The 18334-nt window shown below is 36.8% G+C and overlaps 2 protein-coding genes across 2 annotated transcripts in view; both read left to right on the top strand.

Moving 5' to 3' along the window:
- LOC149026173 (putative leucine-rich repeat receptor-like serine/threonine-protein kinase At3g14840) overlaps positions 1-3119 on the top strand; it is a 28358-nt gene extending 25239 nt beyond the window's left edge. The window contains exons 25-27 of the mRNA XM_089143627.1: positions 582-816; positions 1152-1302; positions 1437-3119. Of these exons, the coding sequence (XP_088999753.1) occupies positions 582-816; positions 1152-1302; positions 1437-1844 (794 nt within the window). The 3' untranslated portion in view covers positions 1845-3119. The remainder of the gene's footprint in view (positions 1-581; positions 817-1151; positions 1303-1436) is intronic.
- Positions 3120-5906: 2787 nt separating this feature from the next.
- LOC149026172 (putative LRR receptor-like serine/threonine-protein kinase At1g07650) overlaps positions 5907-18334 on the top strand; it is a 30023-nt gene continuing 17595 nt past the window's right edge. Inside the window, 17 exon segments of the mRNA XM_089143626.1 lie at positions 5907-6123; positions 6437-6574; positions 6577-6604; positions 9814-9888; positions 10094-10162; positions 10265-10336; positions 10412-10483; positions 10645-10716; positions 10840-10911; positions 11008-11079; positions 11191-11262; positions 11364-11435; positions 13230-13301; positions 13409-13471; positions 13625-13690; positions 13809-13847; positions 14012-14058. Of these exon segments, the coding sequence (XP_088999752.1) occupies positions 5907-6123; positions 6437-6574; positions 6577-6604; positions 9814-9888; positions 10094-10162; positions 10265-10336; positions 10412-10483; positions 10645-10716; positions 10840-10911; positions 11008-11079; positions 11191-11262; positions 11364-11435; positions 13230-13301; positions 13409-13471; positions 13625-13690; positions 13809-13847; positions 14012-14058 (1318 nt within the window).

The raw sequence follows: 18334 nt of genomic DNA, 5'->3' as shown, positions 1-18334 counted from the left end.
TCCAGCCCTTGATAGCCTCTCTAGCATTGGGGGAGAGCCATTGTTGTTGATCTCTCCGTATCAAGTTTGAACTCAGTTTCGACTTAATCTTCTCCCTCTGTTTCTCATTCTCTTTCTCTGTCCCTTTTCTATCGCTTGTCCTGTCTATCTTGGGATGCTACCAGCCCCAGCGCCTATGGTGCTTTGACGGTATCTGCCTCTTGTCCCACACTTTGTTGCAATGAATGCTTTTTGTGCCATTGATCAATCGCGAGACTGCATTGGTTTAGTTAAATTATATGTTTATTGCCCTTTAGTCCATTTTGTATTTTCTGGTTTGACTATGTGGCTTTGTGCCACTTGTGCTTGTGTTTTGTCTTTGCACTTGTTTTATTGAGCCTGTCTTTGGCTTTGTACTTTTTCCTTCCCTTTTTCTCCTCTTTGATTTGTGAATTTATTTATTCATCCCCAAGAAGAAAAAATGACTCTACTCTTTGATCCTTAAAGTGGGCATGTAGAAAGGGTTATCATTCTGTGTGTTTAGGAAGCACTTGTTTGTAATATGAGCATCTCTAATTTGTCTTTATTTTGATAATGTAAAGGTTCAGAATGTAAACTGAAATTGGATTGGCCTACAAGACAAAAGATCTGTATTGGGATAGCAAGCGGATTAGCTTTCCTCCATGAAGAATCCAGATTGAAGATTGTTCATAGAGACATCAAAGCTACTAATGTTTTACTGGATGAACATCTTAACCCCAAGATATCTGACTTTGGCTTGGCCAAGCTTGATGAAGAGGAGAACACTCACATCAGCACAAGAATTGCTGGAACTATGTGAGTCATTTTAATCCCTCCCGGAAAATCCTGTAGCATTAACAAAAAAGAGAAGACCATTATTTCTTTTTTCATTACCATTAGTATGTATATTCACATCTTGAGATTACCAAATCCCTTATATCTTTCTTTAAAATATTTGATCAGAGTGACTATATATATATATATATATATATATATATATATATATATATATCACACATATCCTGAAAACTATTTACTCTGAAAGCTATTTCAACTCTGAGAACTATTGCCCATGCAGGAATTTCAGTGAATTTTTTGTTGTCGAGATTGACTTCATATGTTGAAATCTCTGATTTATCTGTACTTTACAGAGGATATATGGCACCAGAGTATGCCATGAGAGGTTACCTGACTGATAAGGCAGATGTCTACAGTTTTGGGATTGTTGCCTTGGAAATTGTCAGTGGAAAGAGCAACACCAGCTTCAGGCCAAAGGAGGAATGTGTTTACCTTCTAGACGGGGTAACTTTGTTAGCTTGCTATATTTCAGTTTTGTCTGTCTTTAAATTTGATACGTTTGCATGTTGTGGAAGATAAATTTATGTGATTGTATTCATCTTCAATACAACAACTCTTATCCCTTGATTATATCTCAGGCCCTTGTTCTGAAAGAAAGAGGAAACTTAATGGAATTAGTGGATGAAAAGTTGGGTTTGGAATTCAACGAGGAAGAGGTGTTGAGAATGTTAAATGTGGCTTTGCTATGCACAAAGGCATCTCCAACTCTAAGACCTACCATGTCAGTTGTGGTAAGCATGCTTGAAGGCCGAGCTGCAATTCCGGAGTTTGTACCAGATTCAAGTAGTACTGGTGAAGATATGAAATTCAAGGCTATCAGGAACCATGGTCAATATAACCAAGATCATAGCACAACCACAACTGAGAGCCTCAACCATAGTACATCTATAGATGGACCATGGACTGGGTCTTCTGGGTCTGCTCCTGATCTCTACCCAGTCAATCCAGATTCCCAATACTGGAACGACAGAAATAGGCTACTGTAAACACTGAGTAGAGTGTTGGCTTTGCCAATACGCTCATGTGTCTTTCTCCTCTTTAAAACAAGATGATAAAGAGAGAGAGATACTCATGTGAGTGTGTTCCATTTACCAACATGTATTTTCCTGTAGTTTGGAAATCCAGTTTTCAGTTTATAACTATTTTACACATTTCTAAGGTTTTTCTTTTCTTTTCTTTTATCCCTCTTTTTTTTCGTTTTTTTGGCACAACAGACAGATGGACATATGGCTGTGGCAACTTGTTTCAAATTTTGTTAGCATGGAGTTACGATAAAAACAAGTTGTCTTCTCCAATAAACGGGTCATTATTTATAAGGTGCCTCCTTTTTTGCATATTTCAGCTTAATTGACTGCTCTCCAGTGTTGAACAAAAATCTCTCTTTTTCAGTAGCAACAATATTTATTTTTCCCTACTCTAGCCCTAAAACAACTTCTTTTTTCCCTGGGTTAATGCCCTAACTGCTAAGTAATGGGACACAAACATGGTATGTACCCTGTCTTAAAACACTAACTACAGAGAAATTTGTTGTAGCACATTTAATGTCTATAAAACAGTGAAAACTTCTATGGTCAATCATTCAAACTTTCAAATGATATTGATGAATGAAAACTTCTATGGTCGATCATTCATACTTTCAAACTTCTATGGTTTCATTCTTTGTATAGAATGATTTCCCATGTCAATGGCTTCAACGCAAGAATCTCTGTTATGTAAGCTGATCTAGGTGATTTATCTGCATTACTTTGGCTAATAAAGGAAAAAATTATTTTTGTTGAGATGCCTAGGGAAAACTTTTCCTTATTACACATACTACAAACCAACAACAAATTTCAGTGATTATCTAACTGTTTTTCCATTGAGGAAACGAATATGAAAGAGATTTACAGAAGTTGACATGATTTTCTCATCTATAAAAGTAATGATTTACTACTGCTTTGCACTATCCAATTTGAACTAATGAATTTGTTTTCTGTGCAGAGGGGTATTCATTGCATATAAATTGTGGTGGAGAATGTCAACAATGGCAATACCACTTATGAGGAGCCTAAATGACATTGCATAAATTACTTTTAGTGGCTTATAGAAAGGTTTGGTTATAATTAGTTCTATGCAGGGACAATTGGTACTGGAGGATTTCAATATAGGAGAAGAAGCTGGTGGAGATGGGAAGGCTGTCACAAAGAAATTTTAGCTCAATTGCTGTAGATGGTATTGTTTGTCATCTGTGAAGCCAATTTTTCTCATAATGAATCATCTTGTAGGTGACATGAGTATTGTATTTGTGATGTCAAGGTAGACTTTAATTCAAATATATAAAATGCATTAGCCGCTATCAGATTGGTATTATTTTTTGTTATGGTAGGCTAAGCATTAGCAGCACTAGCATGAACTTCGGTTTTTTGTGAAAAGTTCGTTTTAATTGTAATATTCGTGAATTTTTAAATATTTGGAATTGATGAATTAAAAATACTAGCATTCAATATTAAGGATATCCTTACGTGGAACTGTGAAAAAATGTTTTTTTATTGGGATAATTACTATTGGCCCCCTGTACTTTGATTTTATTACTAATGTATCCCCTATACTTTTCAAAATTACTAATTCAACCTTTAACTTTCTCTACAATTACTATTGTCCCCCTACCATTAAGTTCTGTTAATTTACTGATGATGTGGCATCTTTATATTTTATCAAAACCCCCAAAATACCCTTATACTTATTTCTTTATTTATTTACCCTTTTGTCAAGTTACAGTACTACCCTTAATTAACTGTGGAGAAAAAAGTAACTATAATCCATTTTATTCTCCAAAAAAAAAAAAAAAACCAAATAAATAAATAATGATTGAATAAAACTTAAATAGAAACCAAAGAGGAAGAAAAATCAAATTCAACTCAAATTGGAAACTGAATATCACCTAAAATATTTTCAAAATAAATGAAGTTAAGTGAAGGTGGGAAACCAAATTGGATTTGGATTTTATTCATTTCTTTAATTCAAAATAAATGAAGTTTAGGGTGAAATTGACATTTAATCTAGTTTTTATAGATGGGATAGCATCTTCTTTTGATTTCTTAATTTTAATAAAGGGCAAATTAGACATTACATATTTAAACTTCATGACTACTTAACACCGTTATAAGGAAGGGGGCCGGGGCCAACAGTAATTTCATAAAGAACAGGGTTTTATTAGTAATAAAATCAAACTACAGGGGGGCAACAGTAATTATCCCTTTTTTATTTTATTTTTGGCTGTAAGGTTCATCCGGCCAGTTTACGCACACCACGATTACATCTTCAAAGGAGTTTTTTTATATAATTAATGCCACCGAATGGATGCGAACCCAAGACCTCCCCTAAGGAAGTTGGGCCTTTAACCGCTTTACTAACCAATCATAGCCACACACTCTTAATGTTTTATCCAAGATTATGTTAACTCATGTGTAAAATATTCATATTACCTTCATTAAAATCAAATGATATAAATACCCCTGTCAAAAAATCTCTGCACCCATTGAGAAGATTTAAAAAGGGTATTTATGTCATTTGACTTTAATAATGGTAATATGGACATTCAAATATAAGTTAATAGAATTTTAGATGGAATGTTAGGAGTCTGCAACATGTAATTTTGAGTGTATGTAATCTGTAATTAGGGCACTAAAACGTGTAACCTAGAGTTTAAACTCCACTAATGCGTGCAATCTGTAATTTTCTCTACTTCTAATCTTTCATCGTATATACTGTCTTGGATCAACAAGCTATTTTATTTTCCAAGTGAAAATGAATTTTCAAAATAGATATATTGATAGGTTTTGGATTGTATATTGAAGATTCTTTTTTAAAATACCGATCTTAAAAATAAAATAAAAAAGAAAAAAAACACAACTAAATCTTTACTCAAGATATTGAATAATTTGGCTATATTACTGATTTAAAATTAGTTGGAAAATAAATTTTTTTGGGAGTATTGAGATAGAAAATTGTATTTGTTGGCTTACCAAGAATTTGTATATTTCCAGGAAGAAGAAAGAAGATAAAGGTGGTTGTATAACAATATTGTTGAAGAAAGACAGGCCTAAGAGTCTCTTTCTTTCATTGTTGCCTCCTCTTCATGTAAATGGCAGAGGTTTATATGTTTTTCATACATTTCCACCATTGCCCCTTCTTCATGTAAACTGTAGAGATTTGAATTTTTCTTTTCATACTTTTCCCCCATGCCTTACGAGACCAATCTCTGATGTGTTTTTTATCAGTTCACATAGGTGGGTCTCCTCCCAATATGTGGTAGAACACTGTGATGAAGGTAGCATATACTTCTATCGTGACGAGTAAAGAATACGTGTTAGAATTCTGCGACAATTCAAACCGTATAAAATGGTGCACACAGATGGACTTCGAATAATTATTAGATCCCAAGAAAGTTACGTCGACGTCAATGTCACCGATGGAAATTGCTTCAAAATTCAATCTTCACAGCTGGATTGAAGGCTAAATTTCAATCCGACAGTCCCAAACGTGTGGCTTGATGGTTTTGCGCATTAAATGTGCAGGACCCAAGCATGCTGCTTTTTCTTTCTACTTCAGCTTCTTCATCTTTCTACTTCATCTTCAGTTTGCTCCATCAGGAGTTCTTGGATTCTGGAGTACGTGTAGAGTATAATAATACTGTCCTGATCGCATCCCTCCTCACCACACATTTAATGAGAACCATTCAACTAAAAAATAACAAGTTTCAAAGAATATTATGTCGACGTTGTTGACCTTTCCTTCATTCCATGCATAAGCAATTTATGATTCTATGCATCATCTTGGCATTTAAGAGCGTTCAAGAGTGAACCACGTTAACCTAGGATAGGATCCAGCTCCAACTTATACTTTTTTTTCCTAAATAATTTAGCACTTAGTTGTTTATGTTCACAATCAAGCCCCTGATCCCTATCAACATTTTTAATTCTGGTTGAAGTTTTTTTAGGATTATTTGGAAAGTGACAAATTTCAGGATTTTTAAAAAATATAAGTTATTTTCACATTTTATAAGACCAATGAAATTCACAATTGAATCATCGGGAAGGCTGGGAGTTGTTGTTAAGTTAAAGATTCAAGAGCTACTGAGGAAGAAGAAGAAGATGAAGATGTTATTTGGAAGAAGCTCTGGTGTTTCTTACTCATTAATCATTGTTATTTGGTTAATTACTCTGATGAGTTGCTTTCTGGCTTCCGCATTTGGAGCCATGACTACTCTTCTACCAGATGATGAAGGTTAGTTTGTATAATAACTTCAATTTAATTATTCTCTGAAATTTATTCAAAAAATTCAATCTACTTTGAAAAAGAATATTAAGTTTTCGTTCTTTATTTCCAAAAATGTGTAATTTCATTGATACGTGAAAGATTGAAATTTTACCGAAAGCACTACTATTTCCAACTTAATTTGAGTTCCTGAAGAAGATGTACGGACATGATGTGTTGTAATTTCCTCAACATTGATTATCAAGAAAAAAATATTTTATTAGCAAGGCTAGGAATTCAATTCATTATGTTTAAGTGATATCAATCTGTTCTATTGTTGCAGTGAATGCTTTGAAAGAAATTGGGAACTTGTTGGGGAAGACCTGGGATTTTAGTGTGGATCCATGTAGTGGCCAATCGGGATGGGCAACAGCTAGTGCATCCAAAGAATCTTTGAATGCCGTCACCTGCAATTGTTCCTTCCCGACGGTACTTGTCACGTTATCAGCATGTAAGTTTGTTACCCTCGGGAAATTGATAGCTTTATATTAAGAGGTGACAAACTATTACATATACCAATTTTAGAGAATTGAATTTATGATTTCTTCACGAGTAGTTGATGGTCGTTGCCAAGTGAGCAACCATGGAATATCACTGCAAATTGTTGACTTCATTTTTCCTCACACCACTGAAGCCGTCATCTGGAGAAGAAAAATCTGTCATATTGGTATATCGGGTCATGTTTGGAGAAAAAACTTGATAGGATCAAATCGCAGACATGCCATATTTCTCGTGCTTCTCCATTGTTGATTTGAAAATTACATAAGATTGAAAAATAAGAACACGGTTTAATGTCAAGAGGAAAACAGAAATCCCACCATCCCATGGAATAAACATGCGACTGTGATTCAAATCATTCATAAAATATTTTTCTACGCTTTAACATTTCTTCTTTATGATAAATTGACCTTTCACTCTCCAAGCCTAAATTTTGAATCTTCCATATTATTTTTTTCGGTAGGAAAGAAAATTTTATTTATTTATAGGGAGAAACCTCAGGTACAGCGTAGACCTAAAATATCAAACAATAAAATCCAGAATAGATGAGGGGGGATTTGATTGTTAAGAAATCATCTTGGGTAAGAGCACCTTCCTTTGCTAGAACATCCATTGTCATATTAACCTTGCGAAATACATGCCTGAAAGAGATAGATTTATATGAAGTCACTAATTGTATGATATTTGCTATGATTGGGAATACCTTCCAAAGTGCTTCATTTGGATGATTCTTCAGGATACAAATGAGAGCTTAATTGTCAGTCTCTACTTCAATTTTAGGCAAATTAAAATCAATAGTTCACAATAAAAGCTTATTTCATTGCCAAAGCTTCTATAGTTAGGATGTCCTGAGCATTGGTTCCCCGACCAAAACAGAAGAGCATATAGCCTCAGTGGTCCCTTGCAATTCTTCCATAACTAACAACCCTTCGATCTTTAAAAACTGATCCATCGACATTCAATTTGAAACAAGGAGGAGATGGAGCCACTCATTTAATCCGACTCCAATTAGCATTGAGTATCTACACTTTCTTAGGGTCCTAACTATAGAATTGAAGGCATTTCCAAATTTGAAATTTTACTTGTAATGGAGAAAGATTCTCATGCAAATCAAATTGATTTGTATAAGCCTTCCACATAAGCCATAACACCATTAAATTTGCAATCGCCACCTCAGTTGTTGTCCTGAAATGCTATTGATTTGCTAGTTGTATGACTTTCTCCACCAATGTCCCATTTGTGGCCATTACAGGAAAGTGTAATGCCTCCCAAACAGTCTTTGCAAGTGAGCATTACACAAAGATACGATCGGGAGACGTTTGCTCCTCCCTATAGTGAAGGCAACTATTGGAACACGAGCACCCTCTTTGTATCAATAGAGAGGTAGTAGGCAAGTTGTGAGTCATTTCCAGATGTTAGCTTGAGAGACGAGGCTATTGGAATCACCAATCGATTCCAACATGGATCGACTTATTCTACCAATCCGGTTCCAGTTCTAGATAATATGACTAATACACTAGTCGCCTGGTCACCATTGAATTAATTAGGATCTGAATGTAGATCAATCATATTCGAACTAGATTAATGCGGTAATATCATATTCATCTTTTACTATATTCAGATGGATTCGAATAATAGCTTATCGGTTTTCAGACAGATTCAATTGGATCCGATAATAGGCGGATAATTATTTTTTTAAAGTAAATCCTTCTAAAACGTATGAATGTAGATTGAATATAAGTTTACGTCTATTTGTTGACATCTTTACCATTTTATTTGTGCTGGTTAAGTTTGAAATTTAAGAATGTAACAACCTTAACTTTGGTCAAGGATATGGAAACTTAAAGTTCCTCAACGTCTAATTACTCATCTTTGGTTGATTAGTAACAACCGTCTTCTTACAAACTCTCATTTAGGAAAATTACAGCTCTTGAATCATACAACTTGTAATTTTTGCCTAAATCCTTTTGAAGATATTCTTCATGTGATGAGGTATTTGCACATATGCGAAAGGATTATGGATCGAATTGCTTGGTTCCTACAACTCTACGAAATAAATTCTTTGAGCTCAACCAGGAAGCCTGGCTTCTGGATAACATTTGCGGCTATAGTACTAAAGAAAGAGATGGGTGGCCGGTAATTTTCTCATGCTTACTTTATCTATTATGGGGATGGAGAAAAAAGGAAGCTCATGAAGTAGATTATCATTGACCCAACCAAGGGTTGGAAACATTGCAAATTTATAAAGGAGGTAAATGAGCTGGCCCTGGACGGTGGTGGTTTTTTTAAAGAGAGGGGATGGCCCCCCCTATAGGCTGGTACAAATGTAATATAGATGGAGCGACTAACAGGAAGGGGGTTTTGCCCAAGCTGGTGGGATCATTCGTGACCCAGCTAGAAAGTATATAGCTGGTTTTGCACAACATTTATAGCCATGCTTAGCACTAGAGGTTGAACTACAAGCCCTTTTATGGGGGTCTACAATTCTCTTTATTGTTGCAAAAAATTCCAATAAGTATGGAAACGGATTCATCGGAGGTGGTGCATTTGGTGCACTCTTCCAAGAAGCTTCAAGGTAAGTTTGCAAATTACATATAAAAGATAAAGAAAATTCTGAAGGATAGAAATGATATTCGCTTAGTTTTGATATACAGAGAAGCGAATTCAACCGTTGACTAAATGGCGAGAGTTCACACTCTGGGAGAAAATGCCTTGCCGACCTATCTGGATCCTCCTTCTAGTTTAGAGAGAATCCTTCAGGCGAATAAGTCTCTCATTATTATGAGTTTGTTTTCTTTTTGAGTCCCTCTGACTCCATTTGTTTGCTTGGGTCTTTGACCCGTTTGTGTACCAAAAAACAACTTTGGTATTTATTTTAGTATAAAGTATAAACTCGAGAAAAAAAAAATTCACATATTTTAAATAAAATATTTATAAAAAAAAAGAATAAGTAACTTATAATCTGATAATTTTATCGACAGAGTCAGCAATGGGTATTATTATATGATTTATATCTACATTCTATTAATAATTATATATATATTTTTTTGGTAGAATAATTATATAGATTTGAATACTCTTACGCATTTCCTTTAAAGCCTAATATATTTTTTTTGTTTTTCGGATAAATGACTCTAATAATATGGCTGTTCGATAATGCAGAGCTCTTAAATCTCAAGGTCTGCAAGGTGTCCTCCCTGCTGGAGAACTGGTTAAGCTTCCTTACCTCAACGAGATGTAATAATCTTTGAAGTACTTTATGTTACCAATCTAACACAGAAAAATTAAAAAACGAAATGATTTTCTTTTTTTGTCAACTAATTTTACTTTAAGCCCATATACTCCTTCTTCCCCTTCTCTCTAAAGTTAGAAAAGAATTGATTATCTTCTTTGTCAACTAAATTTTACTTCAATCCCATTTTCTCCTTCTCCCTCTGCACAGTGATCTCAGTCGCAACTACCTTAGCGGTAGAATCCCTGCGGAATGGGGTTCCATGGCATTGGTGAACATGTAAGTTTTCCCTTTATTATCTTGGCTATATGTATGATTGTATGAATCCACATATTTGTTCGTTCCCTGAAAACTTAGGTTAACCGAGAGATGTCCTTGCAGCTCCCTTCTTGGAAACCGGTTGTCGGGTGTCATTCCAATGGAACTTGGGAACATCACCACTCTCGGAAACCTGTAAGTTTTGATTTTCAACCCTTTTTTTCCTTTTTCATTGTATAATTTTCCGCTTACAGAAGTTTGATTTTTCAGGACCCTCGAGGCCAACCAGTTCTCTGGACCACTGCCTCCAGAACTAGGCCAATTGGTCAACATAGAGAGAATGTACGTCATATTCTTTTATCCTTTTCGACGTCCCTCTTTGATATTCAGTTCCGTGTTGTTCCTTTTATTTCCTCTCGAATTTGGTATCTTTTTTAAGAGATTCATTATGTCATGGAATGTCTTGACTGCTCTCGTCATTGGGATTCTATTGGTTATTACAGTCTGATTTCCTCGAATTATTTCACTGGGCCATTGCCAGAGACACTTGAATACCTAACCAACCTGAGGGACTTGTAAGTTTCTACTATTATACCAACGCGTCCTGCTTTTTTTTTTTTCCCTTTTTTTTCCCTCCTTTTTGAGGTTTATCATGACTCATTTTCCCCCAAAATGCTTTACTTTTCCGGGACATGCAGTCGGATAAGCCAAAACAACTTCACTGGACAGATACCCAGTTTTATAGGGAACTGGATAACACTTGAAAAATTGTAAGAATTTTCTTTACTGAATCCCCTTAAGAGCCTACTAAGTGAAGACTTCAAAATTTTCACTTGGTTCTCCTTGTCTTATTGTACCATCGGCAGGGCCATGCAGGCAAGTGGTTTGGAAGGGCCAATCCCTCCTGAAATTTCTTATTTGACATCTCTAACTGACTTGTGAGTGGAAGACTTATCTTTCTGGTTTGTACATTGTTACATTCCTTTTGTGTTCTTCATTGAAGCAAATTCGGATAGCTAGTATGGGTGAAACTTTTTTCTTTTACCCAGGCGGATCAGTGACATAATCGGAGCAGAAATGGAGTTTCCTCCACTGGGTAACATGGCAAGCATGAAGACTCTGTAAGTCGAATGTTTATATTATCTCTCAAAGCTAATTGCAAGTTGTGCGTTTTTGTTATTTTGGCTGGTTGAAGTGACAATACTTTGATCACTTCTTTTAGAATATTAAAGAGTTGCAATATTATTGGACCACTGCCTGATAATCTCGGTGGGATGAAAAAACTGAAAGAATTGTAAGTCCAATCCTGTCTCTGTCACCTCCCCCCTCCCGCTCAGCCCATTCTTTACCAAAATTTCTTCTTTTGGTTTTTACTTACCACCCGTTGACCTCAATATAGGTTTACCTTTCCATAATAATGAGAGGATATTATGATAAGTTCATCTTTTTGCACATTGGTCATGACAATTTAAGTTCATCTTTTAAAACCTGTTGAATAATACATATTTATATTTAAACAGTGGGGAGGGGGAATCCAAACAGTGTATCTGTAGATTGGGCTCCAGCATCTGCAATATAAAGATTTCATCACCAACCAACATATATCAGTCGTACTTTCTGCAAAAAAAGGAAAAAGAAAAGAAAAAAATTGGGAAATAAAGGATAAAGTAAGAGTGAACTAATGAGTAGAAAAAGAAGTACCAAGAACATCTTTTGGAGAAGGTTTATTCTGTTAATGAAATGATCAAGGGAGTAGCTGTAAAAAAGCCAATGAGAGTGAGAGCTTCTAGTGTAACTATGTCAGTTTATATATATATATATATATATATATATAGAGAGAGAGAGAGAGAGAGAGAGAGAGAGAGAGAGAGGAGAGGGTTTATTCTGTTACATCTGCGTTGGACTTTATTAAAGTATTCTCAATGTGAGATATCAAAAAAATTTCGATGACAGATTACTCCACGGTTTCGGTGTTTTATATATATATATACAGAAGGTTTATTCTGTTACATATGTGTTGGACTTTATTAAAGTATTCTCAATGTGAGATGTCAAAAAAATTTCGATGACAGATTACTCCATGGTTTTGGAGTTGGTTATGTGTTGCATGGAACAGTTAGGTTCTCAGACCAAAATGTAATTATCTGGCTCGCAGATTGAATAACTCTTAATAAACTAAGTATAATACTAAATGACAATGTTAAGCAGACATTTACATAGGAACTGATGTTGAGTGTCCAAATCTGGGACCATTAAGTGAAGATACTAAAGGGAGAACCCCCTAGAGGACCAATTTGATGTAAGAGCAAGAGAATTCCAAACCTGCGAGTGAGAGAGATAGGAGAGATAAATGCCCCTGAACATAATTCATCACATATAGAGAAACCTTTTTTTCCTGAAAGCATAAAACTACCCTTGGGATATAAAAACATCTGTGGGGAGAACCTCTGCTAGTAATACCAACACTCCTCCTCAGGCTGGAGCTTATAGATCTAGTAAGTCCACCCCGACAATGATGAAGTGAAAGTGAGCAGCAACAGATGAGAGACATCGCGAGAGAGAAAGTAGAGAGAGATATGAGACAGAGAGGAAGGGAGATTGTGTGAAGACCAGTAGACCACACAATCTATTTTTTCAGCTGATTATAAAAAGAAAGAGAAGTACATAAATAGCCCTTGAACATAAGCCATTACATAGTGAAAAACCTACTTCCCAAAAGTATAAAACAGCCAAGGATATGAAACAGCTACCCAAGAAAAAAACATTCACTGTTGGGGAGAAGTGAACGGTACTTCCTCTGCTAACAACACCAACACAAGTGGCAGGTGCTCACCTGCATTTGCTACTATCTCTATCATTTGCTCCTGTGTTGTCAATAAAGGCTAACATATTTTGATATGAAGCTAGTTTCTTGTACTAAGAGTTTGTTCCCAGATTTTCCCATTGTAAATATTGTACACGGCATGTTGAAATGTTCTTTCTTTTTGTTGATATTGGTAAATGCTGATGACAGATGTCAAAAGGTAAACTTCTCTTATGGGACTTTCTTTAGACCAAAACCTCATTTTTGCTTCCATTTTTTATGCAGAGATCTCAGCTTTAATAAGCTGGTTGGAGAAATTCCAAGCTCTTATGTTGGATTGGTAAAAGTAAAATTCATGTAAGTGAGTTTCCGTTGTAATAACCTCTAGGAGAATTAGTGGCAGCTGACCATCCTAGTAAGATTTGGAAACTGCATAATCCAAGAACTTCATCTCTTGTGATTAGGTATCTAACTGGAAATTTGTTGAATGGTACTGTTCCTGACTGGATGAAGAAAGTCCAAAGCATGTATGTTGGTACCCCTTTGATTTTACTCCTGACTGGTACTTCCAAGATGGTTATCGTATTACTCTATGATACCTATTTTTGAGGTTTGAAAATTTGTAATTAATATGAAAAATATTTCAGATTATTGAGATTATAATTTTCTGTGATGCATAGTGATCTTTCCTACAACAACTTCTCATACGGAAGCTCGGGATTGTCTGACTGTCAGCTGGGTACTATGTAAGAATGCATACCAGTAGTTTCAGCTTCCTTGATAACATTCAGCTTAATGGCAGTTTCTAGTATTGGATCTTCTTATCCTTTTTCCTTCTTTCTTTTCATTTGTTGGCCCACACAGAAACTTGTATGGAAGCTCTTCATTGGCCGCCAAAAACTTGTAAGTTTCTCCATTTCTTTTGGTGAATTTGCATAACAAATTTTATGTATTTTCCATTTGAATTAATTTTTTTTTTTAATTATATTCAAATGGGAAGATGAGAAAAAATTATAATGTTGTTGATCTCATAATTCTGACTTGATATTAACCTTCTATTGGTCTAGAAGTGGAGATGTTCCTTGCTTGAAGAGTCTTACTTGCTCAAAGATAAGTAAGTATATATATATTATTTCAAAGTTGTAATGAAAATTTTGCCTTGGTCCTGTTTTTGGTTCTATTGACATCCGCCTTAGCTAGTCATGGTATTGTTTTCATTTACACTTTGTCTAGTTGAATGTAAAATGAGCAAAAAGGAAATGAAAACAAAGAAGTTAACCTCTTCTCTCTCCGATTACCGCCCTCTCTCTCTGTAACCTCCTTTATAAATTCATATCTAAGGTCCTAACAAATAGACTCAGAAAGGTTTTGCCCTCCCTTGTGAGCTTGAATCAATCTGTTTTATCTCGGGCCATGGTATAGCGGATAACATCCTTCTTTGTGCGGAAATTGTCCGCAACTTTGATAGATCCGTTCACTCCTCGGCTTCTTTTCTAAAGGTTGATCTCCACAAAACCTTTGACTCTATTCGCTGGGACTTCATTAGTGATGTTCTTTCTTCCATGGGCTCCCCACCTCTTCATCCATTGGATTGAGATCTGTATCTCCTCTCCCCACTTCTTCATCGTCACCTACGGCTCCCCTGTGGCCTTCTTCCCCTCCAGTGTAGGTATTCGCCAAGGTTGCCCCCTCTCTCCCTACCTTTGGAAGTCCTTTCCCATATCCTCCAGTCTAAAACTAATCATCTTCTCATCTCCCATATCCCCAATTGCAAATCCCTAAATCTTACCCACCTCGCTTTTGCTGACGATCTCACGATCTTCTCCAAAGTGGATAATCAGTCCATTTCCTCCAACCTCTTGGCCATTTTGCTCTTTGAATCCCTTTCTGGCCTTCGGGTCAACCTTGATAAATGATAAATCCACCCTCTTTCTCTCTGGTGTCTCTTATCAGCTTTGTGCCTCCCTTGTCTAGCTCTCGGGCTTTAAGCCAGGCTCCTTTTCTGTCGTATACCTTGGCCTCCCACTCATTCCCGGTAGGCCTACTTGCCACCACTGTCTCCCAATGCTCGATTACATCCGTAAAAAGCTTCAGCTCTGGAAGGGCATGCTTCTGTCCTTTGCCGGCAGAGTGGTGCTCTTCCGTTCATGCTTCAATCCTCCTATCTCTACTAGTGCGGGATCTTCTCCATTCCCAAATTTACCATCCATGCTATGGAATCATTGTTTTGTGCTTTCCTTTGGAAAGGGCAGGAAGCCTTGCGCTTCATCCACCCTGTTAGTTGGTCGACTATCTGCCGCAATCTTTGAAGGTGGCTTGGGTATCCGCCAGATCACTAATGTTTACTTAGCCTGCCTTCTCAAACTTATCTAGAAAATTGTCTCAAAGCATGATTTCATTTGGGTTAAGTGGGTCTATTCTTACCTTCTCCAGTTTGACTCCCTTTGGACTGTTCTTATGCCCTCCAACCCTTCATGGGTCTGGAGGAAAATCCTCTTGCTGCGTCCTTGTGCTCTCTCTACCATTTTTACCACCATCTCCACTGGCTCTTCCACATCATTTTGGCTCGACCTGTGGCATCCGATGGACATCCTCTTTACCCACTTTGGCCCCTGCACTGTTTATGATACTTTAGGGGTGTCAATGGTTCGGGTTGGGCCGGTTTCGGGCCGGGCCTAACGGTTTCGGGCTGAAAAACACCCAGCCCAAACACGGCCCATTAAGAAAATAACGGTTTTGGGCCGGCGCGGTTTGGGTTCGGGTTGACTAACGGTTTAAAATTGGGTTTACTAACGGTTTGGGTTCGGGCTTACTAGCGGTATGTTTTGAGTACTTTGATGATGTGTGGAATTTATCAAGAGCATGTAAACACATATAAACATTAAGTTCTCTCCAAGTCTCTTGTGTTCGGTGTTCAAACCAAAAACTTTTTTCTACAAAGAAGTAAAAATTATAGAACTAATATATACAAATGAAAGTTGGCATCTTGATAAATTTTAGTGGATTGTCTCTGCTTATTCTACTCCCTCTTCTTAATACTTGTAAAAATTGATCAAAATAAAGCATTTAAAGATTTTCAAATGATAATACAATTGCTAAATATTCACTAAACCCATCTTTCAAATGGCAAAGGCTTTGATTGGCTTCTTGTTTGCATGTTCCAAAGCAAAACAATTAAGGAAAACAAATGAACACTTGGGGGTTTTCTTGTCTTTTACATTTAAATTTAATTTATTTCATTTATTTATAACGGGTTTTATAGAACTAATATATACAAATTTATCATTTCCTTGATAAATTTTAGTGGATTGTCTCTGCTTATTCTACTCCCTCTTCTTAATACTTGTTAAAATTAATCAAAATAAAGCATTTAAAGATTTTCAAATGATAATACAATTGCTAAATATTCACTAAACCCATCTTTCAAATGGCAAAGGCTTTGACTGGCTTCTTGTTTGCATGTTCCAAAGCAAAACAATTAAGGAAAACAAATGAACACTTGGGGGTTTTCTTGTCTTTTACATTTAAATTTAATTTATTTCATTTATTTATAACAGGTTTTACGAGTTGGTTTGGGTTCGGGCTAGTTTCGGGCCAAACGGTTTGGGCTAGCGGGCCTGATGCAGCACAACCAGAAATTACCGTTCACGCTACAGTAGCGTGAACAGTAACCTAGATGATATTTTTCATATTTGGTGGGCCCCAAGTCTAGCTTGCATGGAAATAGATTCAAATTTGGTGGGCCCAAACTCCAGCTTGCAAGGAGATAAAATAGGATCTGTTTTCGTGGGAGTTCTAGAGATAATTTAGAATTTTATTATTTATTATTGGGATAATCATGTAATCAAAGTTTTTTTATTTGGGTAGGATATCTAGGATAAGTTTTAGTTATTTTTAAATTCCTAAGAGTCCTTGTAGGATCAGTCTTTTGTTAGTTTTAAATTACCAAGAGTCCTATTAGAGTCTGTTTTCGTATCAACTATGTTTGTTTTGTTATTTAAACACTTGGAATCAGCTTATTGAGTATGGAATAGAAAAATATGAATTGAAGCTTTAGCTTTGTGCGTTTGCAGCCCCCCTCTCTGTCTCTCTCTCTCCTCTTTGCTTCTTCTTCTTATAAGTGTTCTTCTCCTTCTTCTCCTTCTTCAAGCTTGATTCTTCTCAGATTTCTCCTTCTTCCCTCTTTCTTCTTTATCCTTCTTTCTACTCTATTCTGTCCCCCATTAGGGCCACACACGGGCTGGCCCGGCCCAGCCCGAACCATTGCGGGCTGAAGTTGTTCAGCCCAAACACAGCCCATTAAGCTTCGGTTCGGGCCGGTTCGGTCCGGTTTTAACGGTTCGGGTTAGGTTTTGACACCCTTATGATACTTGTATCCCCAAAGCCACCCCCTTGTCCACTTTTATCTCTGATGGCTCTTGGATCCCCACTACCTTCCCCATTCTCACACTGGTTTGGAATTCTCCCCCCTCCCTCTCGCTCCACTTGCGACCTCATTGTTTGGCTCCTACCCCCCACCAAAACATTCTCCACCCACTCAGCCTGGAATCTTCTCCGTGCCCACCAAGGTAAAAATTTCGATCGATATGAACATTTCGACCTTGGAAAAGGTCGAAATTTTGAGGTTTCGGTCAAAATTTTGACCGAAACTGGATACTTTTTTCCTGAATCTTGAAAACTCAATTTCGAGCCTCAAATGCACTCAAATTGATTTGGATTTTTGCATACTAGCTATTTCAAGCATAATAAACCCTATAAAACTACTAGTTTACTAAAAAACTACTGAAAATGTAACATCCAACATTCCAAGTATATAGTACATGAATCAGAGAAGAAGCGGGAATGTTATTACTTAGTACTTACAAGTCTATTCTATTCAAGCCTCAAGGTCTCCCTCTTCCGTTTGCACCCCATACAAATGACAATATAACTCCCATGATGTTTGCCCCCGCCCCATATAGTTTTGGACATAGTCAAGAACTGGTATTTCGTATGTGGCCTCATCCACATGCATAAGATTACCTAACGGTGGGAAGTTGTGAATCTCCAAAGGAACTGGTGGTGGTGGGCCTTGTGGCTGTGGAATAGTGTGGAAAATTTGCTCAACAAATGAAAGAGCACCCTGGCTCTCAGGACTAGGAGAAGGATAAGGATACTGATAAGGTCCCAGTGGTTGACTCCGATAATCGACAGTGGGAGGGACACCATAAGCTCCATAGGCCGCTCCATAACCATAAGGCTCCAGTCGTGGCTGACTGGCCTGACCCTGAATCTGATAGCCAGGAGGAACACCATATGGTCCATAAGGACCATAACCATAAGTCGATTCGGTAGAACCAATACTCTCCACAGCAGTATCATATGAGGACTCTGCAGGCCTATGCCATCCG

Source organism: Hakea prostrata, chromosome 2 (genome assembly GCF_041222555.1).
Source record: "Hakea prostrata isolate BN-2017 chromosome 2, UWA_Hpros_2, whole genome shotgun sequence".
Lineage (NCBI taxonomy): Eukaryota > Viridiplantae > Streptophyta > Magnoliopsida > Proteales > Proteaceae > Hakea > Hakea prostrata.
This window is presented reverse-complemented; position numbering and strand designations above follow the sequence as displayed.